The sequence below is a fragment of the Amphiura filiformis genome, chromosome 15, assembly GCF_039555335.1.
Source record: "Amphiura filiformis chromosome 15, Afil_fr2py, whole genome shotgun sequence".
Taxonomy (NCBI): Eukaryota; Metazoa; Echinodermata; class Ophiuroidea; order Amphilepidida; family Amphiuridae; genus Amphiura; species Amphiura filiformis.
In genome coordinates, this window is record NC_092642.1 from 18,397,090 (window position 1) to 18,414,281 (window position 17,192).

Here is a 17,192-nt window from a genome sequence, read left to right on the forward strand (position 1 = left end):
TACTTCGAGGACTGTTAAATATCGAAAATATCAATTTTTAATCATTTGTCATAAAATGTGTAATATATCGCGAATTTATAAAAATCAAAATTATTTTATATCAGAAGAACATTCTTCGTATTCAGAATGCAATTCGATATGTCTGATGTGCTGTCATGTCCCACAAAAAATCTGTCCAAACGTTCATATTTAAAGGTGAAATAAACTGAACTGAACCCCACCCCTTAGAAGGACTGGTATCTTAATAAAAGGCCATCCAATTTTGTGCATATTTTTGCATTTTTCTCAAAAATCATAGCGCATTGGTGACAAGTAAGATACCGTAAAACCCCGTCTACAAGCATATAGAGTGCTTCTGATGAAAGCTACATTAATCCAGGCACCATTATGGAGTTCGAACAAATAAATTACGGATCCAAGCATATGCAAAGAAGTATTATTTTAAGACCAATCTATTGTATTGGTATATTTACGCTTGCTTCGAATTAATTTAGCTTTCATAAAAAACACTATATATGCTTGTAGACGGGGTTTTACGGTATGTATATTATAGGGCAAGGCCTACAACTACTGCACTGGAAATTTTATTTCAGCACAGACAACAGTTGTGGAGTTACAGTCAAAAATGAGGGAAAACCAGTATTTGATCAATAACTACGCCTTGAGTTGTTGAATTTTCAGTGCAGTAGTTGTAGTCCTTGCCCCTATAATATACATATCTTAGTTGTCACCAATGCGCTATAATTTTGGAGAAAAATGCAAAAATAGGCACAAAATTGGCCAGGGGTGTACCACCTTAATAAAATCCTGAGTCCCAAAGCTGCCGCGCGCGTTAGTAAGATCTTTGAAAATCAAGAAATTCCGTTTTTATATCTATATTTTTTTATCAAAATAACAAAAATAAGACACAAAATTCCAACGCAGAGAAGAATTATTGTGTAGCAATGTCTTGATTTGTCTATTATTCTATACAACATGTACATCGGACACAAAATGCTTGTCCAAAAGCCTGTACTGAAACATAAACAATAATGATAATAATGAAAAAATAAATAGGCCTAAATAATTTTTAAAAATCAAAATTATTTGAAATCAGAAAAACATTCTTCGAATTCATAATACAATTCGATATGTCTGATGTGTTCTAATGTCCCATAATAAATACTGTCATTAACGTTCATACCCCAGCCCTTAAATGTTAGAAAAATAATCACAAATTACATGGTTTTATTTAAAACAAACTCATATTGAATATAAAAATTAAATCACAGCATTATGCTTTATATGTTAGAAAATTAATCATCAGGCACGAATCACTTTTTCAAACCATGCAAAAAAGTTTGGGTCTAGAAATCACAACTTTCGTCGGCAAAAATATTTCCGTTGGTACATTTACAAGTTGTGCCCCCCCCGTTCCAAAATCATGGCTACGCCACTGTCTCTCAACACGCGATATTCAAAATTCCCGGGCACCGAGATTGTCGAGTGCATTGACGTCCCAGTAATACAATGAAGGCTGACAACAATTGAGCACAAATAATCACGACGTCATTGCACTGGACAATGTCGGCGCGGGAATTTGAATATCGCGTGTTGAGAGCCGCTGTTTTAATTCGTTTTTGTTTAAAATAAAACCACGTGATTCGAGCTTGATAATTAATTTTCTAACATATAAGGTATAATGTTGTGATTGCCGGAGTCAAGTAACAAAGTATACAAAACTAAAAGTAGGCCTATACTCTTTCAGAAAGGAAATTCATCTAGTGCAGCAGATTTCTGACAAATGAGCAGTTTCTGATAAAAGCACCAGTTTTAATTTCCCCACGCCATTTTTTTTCGTCCACCATATATAACAACTTTCCATAAAAAACTGCACAGTTATGTTCTAAAGGGAGAAAACTAATAACTGTTTTGAATTGGGATCTTATACTTTTACTTTACCTTAAAATATCTAAAATTTTAGTCAAAGGTGGAAAAAAACTGTTACTGGTTTTGTGTCTTTACGTACAACGTAAATATGCAGTTTTCATCGATATGGAAATTGAAAGTAAGTTATTATATTGGATGAAAAAATTGGCACGGAAAAATCAAATTTGACGTTTTTCTCAAATCTAAAAAATTCCTTATTTTGTCAGAGATCTGATGTGCTAATTAGATTTCTAGCAACATTTTCTTTCTGAAAAAGTATTCTTTTTATGCAAAATGTCACCGGCAGGTATACTTTTAGTCTTTGGGCTTTGTTATCACGGCATGCAAAAAAAAAGAAGAAGAAAAAGACTTATTAAAGAGAAAAGTTTTAAAAACTTGAGGGACTATTCATAAAAGTTTTGCTTTTAGGTCGCTAACGCCTATAACCCCCACCCCCTTTTTTAATTCTTTCTTTCTTTCTTTCTTTCTTTCTTTCTTTCTTTCTTTCTTTCTTTCTTTCTTTCTTTCTTTCTTTCTTTCTTTCTTTCTTTCTTTCTTTCTTTCTTTCTTTCTTTTTCTTTCTTTCTTTCTTTCTTTCTTTCTTTCTTTTTCTTTCTTTCTTTCTTTCTTTCTTTCTTTCTTTCTTTCTTTCTTTCTTTCTTTCTTTTTTTTTTTTTGGGTAGCTGGCCACAAAGTTATGGGTTGTTTAACGTCAGAGGTCATCCAGGGGTCATGTGGGCCAAAAAAGGTAATTTTAACCGAAAATGCTAAATCTGGCGGATAATCCACAATCTGGCGGCCTTCGGCCCCGGTGTTGTCACTTCCTATTCAAAGGCGTAACGCATGATCGTTCCCAAAGTCAAAAATACCCCCCTATTTTGCGCGGTTTCAAGAACATTTTCAGCATTTGTTACCCCTATTTTACACAAAAACGGGTACAAATTAACCTTACAAATTACCCCTATTTTTGCATTTCAAGTACACTTTTACAAAAGCACCCCTTTTTTAACATTTCTAGAACACATACCAAAGAACACAGCGACCAAACTGGCAAGTGAGTTCCTGAATATTACTTGGAATGCACAAAAGTGAACACAAAAATGGAAAGGTTGCTTCGAGAACTGAAGAAGGAGGAGCCAGCGAGGATTCAACTGTTTTGAAAAAGGCGAATTTGGTCTACTTGGAGAGGTCCCCTGATTACTGTAACGCAAATTCTACCATCGGTACACGCGGTACGGAAGGCCGTGAGTGTCTGCGAAATCCTAAAGATTATGCTTCAGTTGATGAACTGGCCGCGTGGGAACATCACAGTTGTAAGAGACTATGCACTAAATGTGGACTTAGAGTAACGGAGACAAAGGTTGTGGTGGAGTCTAGATGTAATTGTCAATTACAATGGTGCTGCAACGTGAGATGTGATACATGTAAATCGGAGAAGACCGTTTATGCCTGCGAGATTTTATGAACTTGAACTGGACAGTTTTGTGCACATCGTGGATTTATAGGCTATTGTGACGTACTTGATAATTGACAAAAACATACAGTAAGGTTATTGCATTATGATGCACAGCAAGGTGCAACACAAGGTGCAAAAATGCCGTCCCTATGTGGGAAAACAGTAACCGTTTAAATAACATTCATATGGAACAGTAGAGGGTGAACGTTTAACACGTTTAAATAACATTTTTGAAAACTTGTTGTAGCATTGGGTCAGACTATTTGAAAATGGTCGTATGCACGGCAAAAACAGCAGACCACTTAAAAGCATTAAAACACTTTGAAAGTATGAAGATGTGTTATTATTATTAACACAATAGTGTTGAAACGTGTTTTAACACGATAGCGTGGTACTAATAATTAACTTTAACATATTTGTATTTTAACGCGTTTTAGTGTTGGAGTATTAACACTCCCTATGTAATTAGCCATTTACGTGTTCACGTGTTTGTTAAGTGTTTGGTCTGCTGTTGTTGTAGTGTACCAACAAGTATTTTCTCTCGATTTAATCAATAGTCCATTGAGGATAGGGTAATACATACACTGTAAAACATATTTTAATCAACACTGAGTAAAAAAGTTTTTACTCAACAGTTGAGTTGAGTGTTGAGTAAAATATTTTTTACAGTGTAAGATTTTTATGGATGAGCAGTTGACGAAATGTGAGATTTTAACCAAACGAGCTCATCGCTCTAATGTATTTATAAACAAGTATAAGCGAACTGACATTATAAATAAATTTGTGCATTTTGTAAATAATATGTAAATATTTTAACATGTATATAACAAAACCTATTTTGGATACTTAATTCACATGAACTATATTTTTTGTTGTTGTCACTTTTGTATACCAATTAACATTATATGAGAAATAAAACACTCGTGTAGATGAAATATGACTTTATACCGCTTCGATTATTTTGCTTTCGTAACATTAGGGGCTCTGGTATGAACGTTTGGACAGTATTTTTTGTGGGACATAAGAGCGCATCAGACATATCGAATTGTATTCTAAATATGAGGAATGTCCTTCTGATATCAAATAATTTAGATAATTCGCGATATAATACAAATTTTATGAGAAATGATTAAAATTTGATATTTTTAAAATTTCGATATTTAACAGTCTTCGAAGTAAACTTTCTAAATATATTGATATGTACTTAAAGTACATGTAGCTGGGATGAAAAGCCGACGTTCAATTGAAGATTTTGACCGTTCATATTGAAGATTACATTTTTCCCAAAAAGACCTTTTTTTTTTGGTGTTTTGGGAAAAAATCGTCAATACAAAAGGTTAAAATGTTCAATTAATCGTCGGCTTTTCATCCCACCTACATATACTTTAAGTGCATATCATCAGATTTATAAAGTTTACTTCGAGGACTGTTAAATATCGAAAATATCAATTTTAATCATTTGTCATAAAATGTGTAATATATCGCGAATTTATAAAAATCAAAATTATTTTATATCAGAAGAACATTCTTCGTATTCAGAATGCAATTCGATATGTCTGATGTGCTGTCATGTCCCACAAAAAATCTGTCCAAACGTTCATATTTAAAGGTGAAATAAACTGAACTGAACCCCACCCCTTAGAAGGACTGGTATCTTAATAAAAGGCCATCCAATTTTGTGCATATTTTTGCATTTTTCTCAAAAATCATAGCGCATTGGTGACAAGTAAGATACCGTAAAACCCCGTCTACAAGCATATAGAGTGCTTCTGATGAAAGCTACATTAATCCAGGCACCATTATGGAGTTCGAACAAATAAATTACGGATCCAAGCATATGCAAAGAAGTATTATTTTAAGACCAATCTATTGTATTGGTATATTTACGCTTGCTTCGAATTAATTTAGCTTTCATAAAAACACTATATATGCTTGTAGACGGGGTTTTACGGTATGTATATTATAGGGCAAGGCCTACAACTACTGCACTGGAAATTTTATTTCAGCACAGACAACAGTTGTGGAGTTACAGTCAAAAATGAGGGAAAACCAGTATTTGATCAATAACTACGCCTTGAGTTGTTGAATTTTCAGTGCAGTAGTTGTAGTCCTTGCCCCTATAATATACATATCTTAGTTGTCACCAATGCGCTATAATTTTGGAGAAAAATGCAAAAATAGGCACAAAATTGGCCAGGGGTGTACCACCTTAATAAAATCCTGAGTCCCAAAGCTGCCGCGCGCGTTAGTAAGATCTTTGAAAATCAAGAAATTCCGTTTTTATATCTATATTTTTTTTATCAAAATAACAAAAATAAGACACAAAATTCCAACGCAGAGAAGAATTATTGTGTAGCAATGTCTTGATTTGTCTATTATTCTATACAACATGTACATCGGACACAAAATGCTTGTCCAAAAGCCTGTACTGAAACATAAACAATAATGATAATAATGAAAAAATAAATAGGCCTAAATAATTTTTTAAAAAATCAAAATTATTTGAAATCAGAAAAACATTCTTCGAATTCATAATACAATTCGATATGTCTGATGTGTTCTAATGTCCCATAATAAATACTGTCATTAACGTTCATACCCCAGCCCTTAAATGTTAGAAAAATAATCACAAATTACATGGTTTTATTTAAAACAAACTCATATTGAATATAAAAATTAAATCACAGCATTATGCTTTATATGTTAGAAAATTAATCATCAGGCACGAATCACTTTTTCAAACCATGCAAAAAAGTTTGGGTCTAGAAATCACAACTTTCGTCGGCAAAAATATTTCCGTTGGTACATTTACAAGTTGTGCCCCCCCCCCCCGTTCCAAAATCATGGCTACGCCACTGTCTCTCAACACGCGATATTCAAAATTCCCGGGCACCGAGATTGTCGAGTGCATTGACGTCCCAGTAATACAATGAAGGCTGACAACAATTGAGCACAAATAATCACGACGTCATTGCACTGGACAATGTCGGCGCGGGAATTTGAATATCGCGTGTTGAGAGCCGCTGTTTTAATTCGTTTTTGTTTAAAATAAAACCACGTGATTCGAGCTTGATAATTAATTTTCTAACATATAAGGTATAATGTTGTGATTGCCGGAGTCAAGTAACAAAGTATACAAAACTAAAAGTAGGCCTATACTCTTTCAGAAAGGAAATTCATCTAGTGCAGCAGATTTCTGACAAATGAGCAGTTTCTGATAAAAGCACCAGTTTTAATTTCCCCACGCCATTTTTTTTCGTCCACCATATATAACAACTTTACATAAAAAACTGCACAGTTATGTTCTAAAGGGAGAAAACTAATAACTGTTTTGAATTGGGATCTTATACTTTTACTTTACCTTAAAATATCTAAAATTTTAGTCAAAGGTGGAAAAAAACTGTTACTGGTTTTGTGTCTTTACGTACAACGTAAATATGCAGTTTTCATCGATATGGAAATTGAAAGTAAGTTATTATATTGGATGAAAAAATTAGCACAGAAAAATCAAATTTGACGTTTTTCTCAAATCTAAAAAATTCCTTATTTTGTCAGAGATCTGATGTGCTAATTAGATTTCTAGCAACATTTTCTTTCTGAAAAAGTATTCTTTTTATGCAAAATGTCACCGGCAGGTATACTTTTAGTCTTTGGGCTTTGTTATCACGGCATGCAAAAAAAAGAAGAAGAAAAAGACTTATTAAAGAGAAAAGTTTTAAAAACTTGAGGACTATTCATAAAAGTTTTGCTTTTAGGTCGCTAACGCCTATAACCCCCACCCCCTTTTTTCTTTCTTTCTTTCTTTCTTTCTTTCTTTCTTTCTTTCTTTCTTTCTTTCTTTCTTTCTTTCTTTCTTTCTTTCTTTCTTTCTTTCTTTCTTTCTTTCTTTCTTTCTTTCTTTCTTTCTTTCTTTCTTTCTTTCTTTCTTTCTTTCTTTCTTTCTTTTTCTTTTCTTTCTTTCTTTCTTTCTTTCTTTCTTTCTTTCTTTTTTTCTTTTTCTTTCTTTTTTTTTTTCTTTCTTTCTTTCTTTCTTTCTTTCTTTTTTTTTTTTTTTGGGTAGCTGGCCACAAAAGTTATGGGTTGTTTAACGTCAGAGGTCATCCAGGGGTCATGTGGGCCAAAAAAGGTAATTTTAACCGAAAATTGAATATTTGAATACAATGATCCTTATGACATTCTAAACATGTTTGATTATATTTTAAAATTCATTAAGGGGGTCATAAGTTTCAGTTTCAAATGGGTCAAAGGTCAAGTTTTCAAAATGCTCCAATTGAGCTGAAATTTAAATGCAATGATCCTTCAAAATTCATTTAAGATCACAAAGGGGTCAAAGGTCAAGTTTTCAAAATGCCAGCTTTCCATGATCAAGGTATGTTAAAACGCAATTAATGAAATGTCTTGTTAAAATTAATCCTATCCAGTATCACAGCGTGATCAGATCATCAAAGTCATCCGCCTAACTTACCTCGTGCCCTTGCAAAGGGCACAATTATCCTAGTTTTAATTTTTTGCATGGAATAATTTGAGACCTTTTTTGTCTTTTTAAAAAAAACTTTATTATTTGGCCGAATTTCAACCTAAACCACTTTTATGTTTATCGATCAAGTCTTCAAGAGTATTTTGACACCTTTTTGGTCCATCCTCTGGTTCCCTGCTGGTCAGTTGGAACAGATTTTCCCTGTTTTTTATTTTTTATTTATTATTTGGTACTTATCAATTATTCAGTTATATGCTCATTGTTAACATTAATAATATTTTACAATTAAATAATGAATTTTATGAGATTACATAAGCACACGCAACAATATTTTGATAGCACTCACAAAACAAATCATAGGTCAGAGTTCAACTGTACCAAAATTTGGCATTTGCTTCATTCAATATTATTGAAATATGAAAATAAGATAACCTAATAATGTAACCCTTATTTGCATCTGAGACGAATATCGTCTCAGTTTTGCATATTGGGGAATGATGTGACGTGATGTCCCAGCAACAAATACAGCACGTTAACGCTTAAATGTCGATAAAGGAGTATAAAAACGTTATAAAAAAAAAAAAAAAATACTTTTATAAGTGAAAAGGCATCCCAAATTTTTATCACTTTCCTGATTTTTCTGTCTTATTTTAAACTAGGACTATATCTTAAAAGCGCTTTGCTCGACAAAGCCCTCCCGACCTCCCTCTCTACCTTTTAATGTGCTGGAAGCTGCACAAAGTATTATCTTCCTCAAATTGTCCAAACTATCCCACAGTGCATTCGGGATTTGTTATTATGCCAGTATCACATTATTCTTGTAGGCATAAATGTAACGTAATTCAACAAATATCACCCCCTCCCTGTGAATCTTTCATAATTCCCCCTGATTTATTCCCACGACAAGTTTGAAGGATACGCCTCGTCGATTTTAGCAGTAAATGCGCAGCCGTGATCCACTCGTTATTTTCTTTGCCTGTCTCATGGAAATAGAGAGGAAGTGGCGGCCGACGTTTGATGTGCACTCATGTCGATTGTCTTTTCGGGATATACAAAGGAAGATCCTCCTATGGAATTCAAATTCAACCTCCTTACGACTTCACATTTGATTTAGCTCCCATCAGAACAACATCTCATCTCGCTTACGATCATTCGAAGCTATTCAACTAAAACAAAATACAGGATACTTTAACATCTGCTGGAATCATACTTTGACACTGGAATATAGCATACTTTATCAGCATTCTGCGGAATACTCTTCATCATGTTTCGTCAAGTTGCTGCAGTTTTATATTTTTGTTTGCTATCTGCGATGCAGGTACATTGCTTCATTAATGGCTGGTAAGTATTTTGCAATATAGATCATGCATTTCATAGGGCAAGTTCTTTGAGTAGTAAATTAAGTGTTTGTTTTTCGGTACCATGAAGTTAGGGCATCTTAAAAGCACACATTCGTTTTTATATTGTAATAATAAATAATATTATGATACCATGAACGATTTTTTTAGTATCGCGATGTTAGGGATGCATCTCACGCACGCATTTAGATCTTTAATTGTAAATAAAAACAATATTATGATAGCATAAATGACTTTATAACAGAAATAGTGTCTTTCATTGAACAACATAAGATTGAACAATTTTGAATAGTTTACGAGTTTATGTCGAGTTAAAATGATGCAAAACATAATTATAATAATAGTAACTTTAATGCATTTTTTTCACACGAGGTGGGCTTTAATCGTGTCGGTTAGTAAATACGCGGTGGATTACTCAAAAACTAGCGATAATTGTTTGTATTTTTAAATAAAATTATGTGAAATCTGCACGATTTCAGCTTTATATCCATACTAAATTTACCAAATATTTCAGAAGCTTGACATATTGCCTTTAAAAACACAAATTAAGTCTTAAGATTAAAATGTTTGTTTTTGACAGGTCGCAAGCAAGTAACCTGCTTCTAGCTGGTTCAAAGGTAAGAAGCATTATTATTGTTTATACCATCCAATGTTGTATTTTAATATATTTGTTGCAATCGTTAGCCCTCTACACAGCAAATACAAAACGTTTTCGACATCATTCGCAAAAGGTTAGAAAGGTTGCCTGAAAACGTTTAAATGTCGGGTTATATAAAGTATATAATAAAGGGTATAAATAAACGTTTTCATAACATTCAAATACAGTTTTGATAATTTGCTGCAAACATTCTAACATATCGTTATTTAAATGTTGACAAAACATTTCGAAAACATTCAAAAAATGTTTCTGTAGTGTGTTTTCATACAAAACGTTTTCATTAGCTTTATTTAACCCGACATTTATTAAATTTATTAAAACGGTTTTTTACCAAAACCAAAACCCAAAATAAACCTGTTTAAAAACGTTTTGTGTTTGCTGAGAAAGGTTTTGACTATAGACAATAGGCAGTTCAGGCAATATTTAAAACAGTGATAAAATGTTGAATAATGGACATTATTGGATAGAACATAAATTCAGCATGAAAATGCTTTTTGAATTTTTCAAAAAGGCCAACCGGTTTTCGAGCTATGGCTTGTTTTGTCGGGATAACTTGGCAAAAAATTTGAACGTTTTAGGAACCTATTTCTTATTATAGTCTTTGTTTTGGCATGGCACCATCATAATTTCATTAAGAAATTGTTTTTCTATAATAATTTTACAATTATCTTCTTTAAGCTATCCCACATTTGTTTTCATAAGAAAATAAGTTGTACCAAATTTTTGATCAATTATTTTGAGGAAATAGTCGCTAATTTGCATAATTAGTAATTTAATTAACAATTTTAATTAATTTTTGCAGTGGGAATTGTGATTTTTGATCAATTAATAAATGAAATGTTACTTTAAAGTGACTGACACACAAAGAAATCATCAAAGTATCAAAAAACATTTAGAAAATGTAATTAAATTCATTAAAAAGGTCTAAAAATTGCATTAATTAGTGTTCAGTGAGCATGAAAACTGGCAACACTGTACGTTGGTTTTCCTCATATGAAGCCCAAATTTCCTTGAAGTAAAGGGTTTCCTTTGATTATTGGAGCCTTGCTGCAGGGGAATTTCTTTGAAACTGTGGATTTAGAACAACTTTATAGGCATGTATATTGATACTAACATGCATAAATATTGCTTGAAACCATCATTATAAAAATTCAGTCCTAAATTTTCAAGAAACTGTAACTTTCCAACCACTACGCCGATTTTGATGCAGGTTGATACAGTTATTCATCTTGACATACTCTACTTGGAAAATCAATTGCTTTCAGCACAAAACCAGACTATAGTACCAATAACAGAGCATTTATAGAACTATGCACTCACTATATGGCAACACTGGTTTCCATGTTTACTGTGCCATGCTCACTGTGCAATCAGTGGATGACCTTGTCAACGAATTCAGTGAGCACACTGAACTACCTATAGACAAAAAGTTATAAAATGTTGAAAATTGTCCATTTCGTTGCCATGTTTGGAATCAGCATGAAAAATGCATTAGAATGAGTACAAACAAGCCTAGTACTAGTATTGGGTTAGAGGTTCTTAAGATAATTCTTGATATTTTGAGAAAATATCTCGAAAACTTTTGTGTTACACCCTTTGGCTAGCACGCAGTTCTTATACCGAGAAGATTACTAGGCCGTATAAAATTAATGTTGGTTCTCGTCCAGAGGATTTTCATGAATTGATGAGGGAATGAGTTTTTTTTCAATGTCAAATGAGCATTATCAGTAGTTTTCGGTCTTTTCCAACAGTGCTTAAGGAAAGGATGGGCCCTTTTTAAGTGTGAGATTCTGAGGGATAAACCACCTATATAGATTACCACAAATAGACTTGGAAGTGATCCCTATTCTCTAATAAACTTATTCATATGCATGAGATTTTCATAAATCATTCCAAAGTCTAAAAAATATTAAAAATCTAAAAAACAAAAAATCTTTGCAAATCCCAGAAATTGGGAAAGGAGGGGACGAGAACCAACACATTAATTTTAACCGGCCTTACATCTTCACTGGTTCTTAAATTAGACAAAATTCCAAATCTTGACAAAAGCGATAAAACTTAATAAAAGCGGGTTAACTTGGAAAGGGACTTAAAGCATCATTTTATGGAGGGTTTTGTCAATGTCATTTATGACCCCTTTTCATGGCGGTAACTTTCTTTAGGTATCATTATCTAATTAGCATCGTGTTGGGTATGTTTATTGAAAGGATCGATATGGTTCGATGAATGGATCTCTTATGATTATGAATTATGTGCGTGCTTTTTAAAAGTTGTTAGGTATATTCGTCTTAGCTTCTGACTGATCTAGATCCGCCACTGAACCCCCCACACACACACACACACCCCGGCCACATGATATGGCTAAACGTATAACTTGATCTCAGTTGCAGCAAAGTTGAAAATAAAAGCTTATGCTATGATGGTGATTTGATTTATAAAGAGTAATCTTAAACAAACTCTTCTAACTCCACCATTTGACGTCGATCTCAAATTTTTTGTCATCTCTTCCACAGACCTATTTGTCTTACTCTGACAGCCTAGCAGCTGGAGCAGGCCACGCCATGTCGGAGTGTAAACATCAATTCAAGTGGGATCGATGGAATTGTCCCGACAACTCGCTGTCGTTATTCACCGAATTGCATCGTAAGTTGATTTAACCTGCAATTAAGATTTTTTTCTGTAATTCTCAAAACATTAAAAGAACTTAGCCATATATATCCTGTAAAAATTTACCTTCATTACCGGTAGCTCTAGTATACAGCCTCTGCCGCTACCCATAACACACGAGCAAATATTTACGAGGTGTGCTACTACCATATAATCCACAATCTGGCGGCCTTCGGCCTCGATGTCGGCGCTATGGCCTCTTCTCACCTCGGCGCTGCGCGCCTCGGTATCGGCACTACTCTCCTCGCTGTCCAGTTGGACATCGCAATCCGAGGGAACTGATCAAGTCTACTATTTCGCTTCAAATACTTTCGGCAAAAAAATACGTAAGCTAACTTTATTCTAGCCTCGATTCGAGGCTTCTGGGCTCTGAGATGGTGGTTTTTTTCTTTCTATTTTTTCCCGTTTTTTTTATTCAGGTGTCTTCATATCCTGCCCACCCACCTCTGATCTGTAAATGATAATATCAGATTACTACCTCTCGTCGTTGTCATGGTTCTGAGAAAATAACCAGAGAAAATTGCTAATTTCAACCACTGCACCAGTTTTTATGTCTTCAACACTGTTTTATTTCTTACTCACAACTCAGTGTATTGTAGCCTCCTTCTAATTTTTTCTTGCCATATTGAGAACTTTACAGTGTTGTGAGTAAGACATAAAAACTGGTGCAGTGGTTGGAATCAGCAATTTTCTGAAATTAAAAAAAAAACACCATCCCAGAGCCCAGAAGTTTCGAACCGAGGCTAACTTTATTCACGAAAGAGTGTTAATATTCGTAGTCGTACACATGAGTATTTCAAAACTGTTTGCTTTGATTCCAATGTTCTTATTTCAGTTAATAATTGTGAGATTTTGTTATTTTGTGCTTCTTTACAGCGACTCGTGAGATGTCTTTTGTTCATGCCATCAGCACCGCCGCTATTGTGTTCACGTTGACCAAGAATTGTAGTCTGGGCGACTTCAGCAAATGTGGGTGCGACAACAGCAAAGTCGGACAACAGGGTAAGAAACCAGAGAAGATGAGAAAAAAGAAACTTATGTTGATATCTTTTATATCCTACCTCGAATTCTAACTCACTTGTACCATAAAAGGCCCACCACCCAACTGGTAACACGAGACTCTCTATCAATAAGAAAACGCATATTATATACCGTAGTGAGCCCTAACGTCCTCGTACGTAGGGCCTACTCGCAATTGGGTTATTCCAGATTTCGGTCGATCCTTCATGTAATTATTTCGTGTAAGCTAATCCTAACCCTAATCCTAATCCTAATCATAACCCTAATCCTAGACCTAACCCTAATCCTAACCGTAATCCCAACCCTAAACTTAACCCTAACCCTAATTTCGTGTAAAATTACATGAAGGAATAACCCAGATTTCCATGTTTTTTCACCCAATCATGATCAAGGTGTGTGTCCAAAATTGAAATATTCCAGCAAAACAAATCAGAGATTATAACTAATATTATATGTTTTTCCTTTCACTTTGTTTTAGGCGGTGATGACTGGCAGTGGGGTGGTTGTAGTGATGATGTCCAGTTCGCTGAGAGGATTTCCAAGAATTTCATCGACGGTTTAGAGACGGGTGAAGATGCGAGAGCTGTCACCAATCTCCATAACAACGAAGTTGGAAGAAAGGTAAGATGATTTAATATTTGATCTAATCTTAATCGACTGAAAATATCCAGTTTGAGTCACGTGCGATGGCCCATCATTAATAGAACTTTGTTTTCATTTGAAATATAAACGCAAAAAAGATTTTCTTTATATTTTTGAGGCGTCTGTGTTAGTAGTTTCCAATAGCTCTTTTTGCATGATGTATTATCATGCTTACAAGTATATGTTGCAATAATAGAACTTGACTCTTTTGGGCAAAAGAATACAAAATGTACGAATATTATATATTTTGTCCGTCGCGTCGCTGAACCACGCGCAACATAAAAACTATAATGTAGAAATGTTTTGCTATCTTCAGTAGACGAAAGAGTATAATGTTACGATTCCAAATCAATTTGTCTATCGAGTGTGACCGAACCCTTTAATGAGATCCTGATGGGGAAAATACCACTGCTAACAGGTACAAATTTCAATGTTAAATCTATTTCTTAATTGTATACTATTTACTTCTTTATAGGTTGTTCGTAAGAACATGCAACGGCAATGCAAGTGTCATGGTGTGTCAGGAAGCTGCTCGATCCAAACCTGCTGGGACCAACTCGCCGACTTCCGTGTCATCGGATCTATACTCAAGAAGAAATACCTGGATGCTATCCGAGTAGATTATGTTCGTGGAAAACTCATCAATGGAAAGGCTGCTTCGAGAACGGCAGGAACCAACGAGGATTCAACGGTTTTGAAAAAGAGACATTTGGTCTACTTGGAGAAGTCTCCTGATTACTGTAACGAAAATTCTACCATCGGTACCCGCGGTACGGAAGGCCGTGAGTGTCTGCGGAGTCCTAAAGATAAAACTTCACTTGATGAACTAGCCGCGTGGGAGCATCACAGTTGCAAGAGACTATGCACTAAATGTGGACTGAGAGTAATGAAGACAAAGATTGAGGTGGAGTCTAGGTGTAATTGTCAATTCCACTGGTGTTGTAATGTGAAGTGTGATAAATGTAAAACGGAGAAGACCATTTACACATGCGAGATTATATGAACTTGAACTGGACAGTTTTGATATACAACGTTAGTGCCATCATTGTAACGAACTGGAAAATTCTTTGATGATGTGAAATGCAAAACTGTCAGTTTGATAATGATATGCTGCTTACTATGTAAGTTGGACATGATTTTTCATACTTCCATGCGAACTGAAAAGGGCTTGTAAAATGATGGCGATATGCTAATCTTTGCAGAGTCGCAACAATTGATGTCGTGTTATCAGTATACCGAGGACTTGAGAAAGTGTCCACAATATTATAAAAACAAACCAACACCTATCTGGAGTTTGTCAAGTTTGACCTGAAAAAGGTTTTTTTTAAATGGTTTGGCAAGGGTGCCATTTTTATGAAATTATACACGCTGCTGCTACCAATGTCAATTTTGATGCTTACTTTGTACATACGAGGGGGTATCCAAAAGTTTTTGATATCACACAGAAGTGAAAGAGCTATACCAATGAAATTTTGTCAGTGTAATCACTGGTCCTTATGTACATTATGGTCCAAAAATGGTCTCATAAGTATGTTTACTTTCTTTACAGGTGGCGCTAGATGGACAGTAGCGCATAACCTGCAAGATGGTGAAAATTGAGGCACACAGCGTGATTAAGTTCCTGCATTTGAAGGGTTAGGCCTACAATTCTCAGAAAATCTATGATGAAATGAAAGCAATCTACGGTGATGATTGCCCATCATATGGCACTATTGCTTTTGAAAAAGAAATTTCCAAACTAGCCACATGTCCCTCACAGATGAGCCAAGAAGTGGACGTCCATCACTTACGGATGATGCGGCCACAGTGAAAAAAAACTCAAGAAAGTGGAGGATATTATCATGAAAAGGTTATGCGCCTACTTCCCATCTAGCGCCACCTGTGAAAAAAGTAAACATACTTATGATACCATTTTTGGACCATAATGTACATAAGGACCGGTGATTACACTGACAAAATTTCATTGGTATAGCTCTTTCACTTCTGTGTGATGTCAAAAACTTTTGGATACCCCCTCGTATGTTGAATGCAAACTGACAATACAGATTTATTGACTTGGTCGAAGTACAGTAGGTTATACGCTGTATAAAATGCGTTGGTTCAAATAGATGCTTAAAAAACACCAAAAATAAAGTTATGGCTAGGGTAGTAAAAGTGTCTGTATTTGGGACATTGATATTGAGATATTATATTTGTTTTCTATAATTATTTGATAGTTTTGTTGAAATATTATCAAATTTCATCTGCACAGAATAGAAATGGCAAATGTCGATATCATAATCATATCTGAGCAATAAGTTGAATTGTTTCTCGTTATTTAAGTTTAATATACGATTCAGTTATACCCCCGCGATATAATTAGGAATCACTACAGTGGGTCGTACCGTGTTTCGATCTATACTGTACATTGGGCAATTCCAGTTTTGCTATTTCAGTGAAATCCATACACCCCTATGGAAGGAATCACACATTTAGGTAACCATAATTTGGAGTCACACTCACTCTTTGGAAGATTAAGTTCATATCTTCCATCGGCGGTCATGTCTTCCATATAGGGGATGATGGATTTCAACTGGAACAATCGTGTAAAATGTACACAAAATATGTGTAGGAGATACACAATTCGTGTGACAGTTATACAAGTTCTGATCGTTTACGGAGTTCTATTTTAGGCATACACAAGCTGGGTAATTTGCATGCATCTTGTTTTCTTGCGTATGGAGTATGAACCGGGCATACGCTGCGTATAATGGTAGAATCTACAGGGTGTCCCTGAAAGAACTGTATCGTCGGGAACGGATTTTTAAAATAAATATATATATTAAAGCATAAACCAAACATGACTAAATAACCGATGTGATTGAGGTATATATCAGATATCACGTACTATTTTGACAATTGACCGCTCCGTTTTTTAAATAAAAGAACTTTACGAACCTGACTCATTTTCAATCCGTTTCACGGAGTCAAATATCTATCAATGACAAATAGACGCCTCATTCAAAA

General features: G+C 34.6%; 1 protein-coding gene across 1 annotated transcript; it reads left to right on the forward strand.

The window, feature by feature from the left end:
- The first annotated feature begins 8,837 nt into the window (after nucleotides 1-8,837).
- LOC140171356 (protein Wnt-8b-like) lies at nucleotides 8,838-15,591 on the forward strand. The gene is made up of 6 exons (XM_072194598.1): nucleotides 8,838-9,182; nucleotides 9,780-9,816; nucleotides 12,371-12,500; nucleotides 13,401-13,526; nucleotides 14,023-14,165; nucleotides 14,662-15,591. The coding sequence occupies exons 1-6, from the start codon at nucleotides 9,106-9,108 to the stop codon at nucleotides 15,187-15,189; spliced, it is 1,041 nt and encodes a 346-aa protein (XP_072050699.1). The 5' UTR covers nucleotides 8,838-9,105; the 3' UTR covers nucleotides 15,190-15,591.
- The last annotated feature ends 1,601 nt before the right edge of the window (nucleotides 15,592-17,192 follow it).

Coding starts and splice junctions, on each gene's coding strand:
- LOC140171356 (XM_072194598.1), top strand. CDS start 9,106: ATGTTTCGTCAAGTTGCTGCAGTTTTATATTTTTGTTTGCTATCTGCG. Junction 12,501..13,400: donor GTTATTCACCGAATTGCATC/GTAAGTTGATTT, acceptor GCTTCTTTACAG/CGACTCGTGAGATGTCTTTT. Junction 13,527..14,022: donor CAGCAAAGTCGGACAACAGG/GTAAGAAACCAG, acceptor ACTTTGTTTTAG/GCGGTGATGACTGGCAGTGG.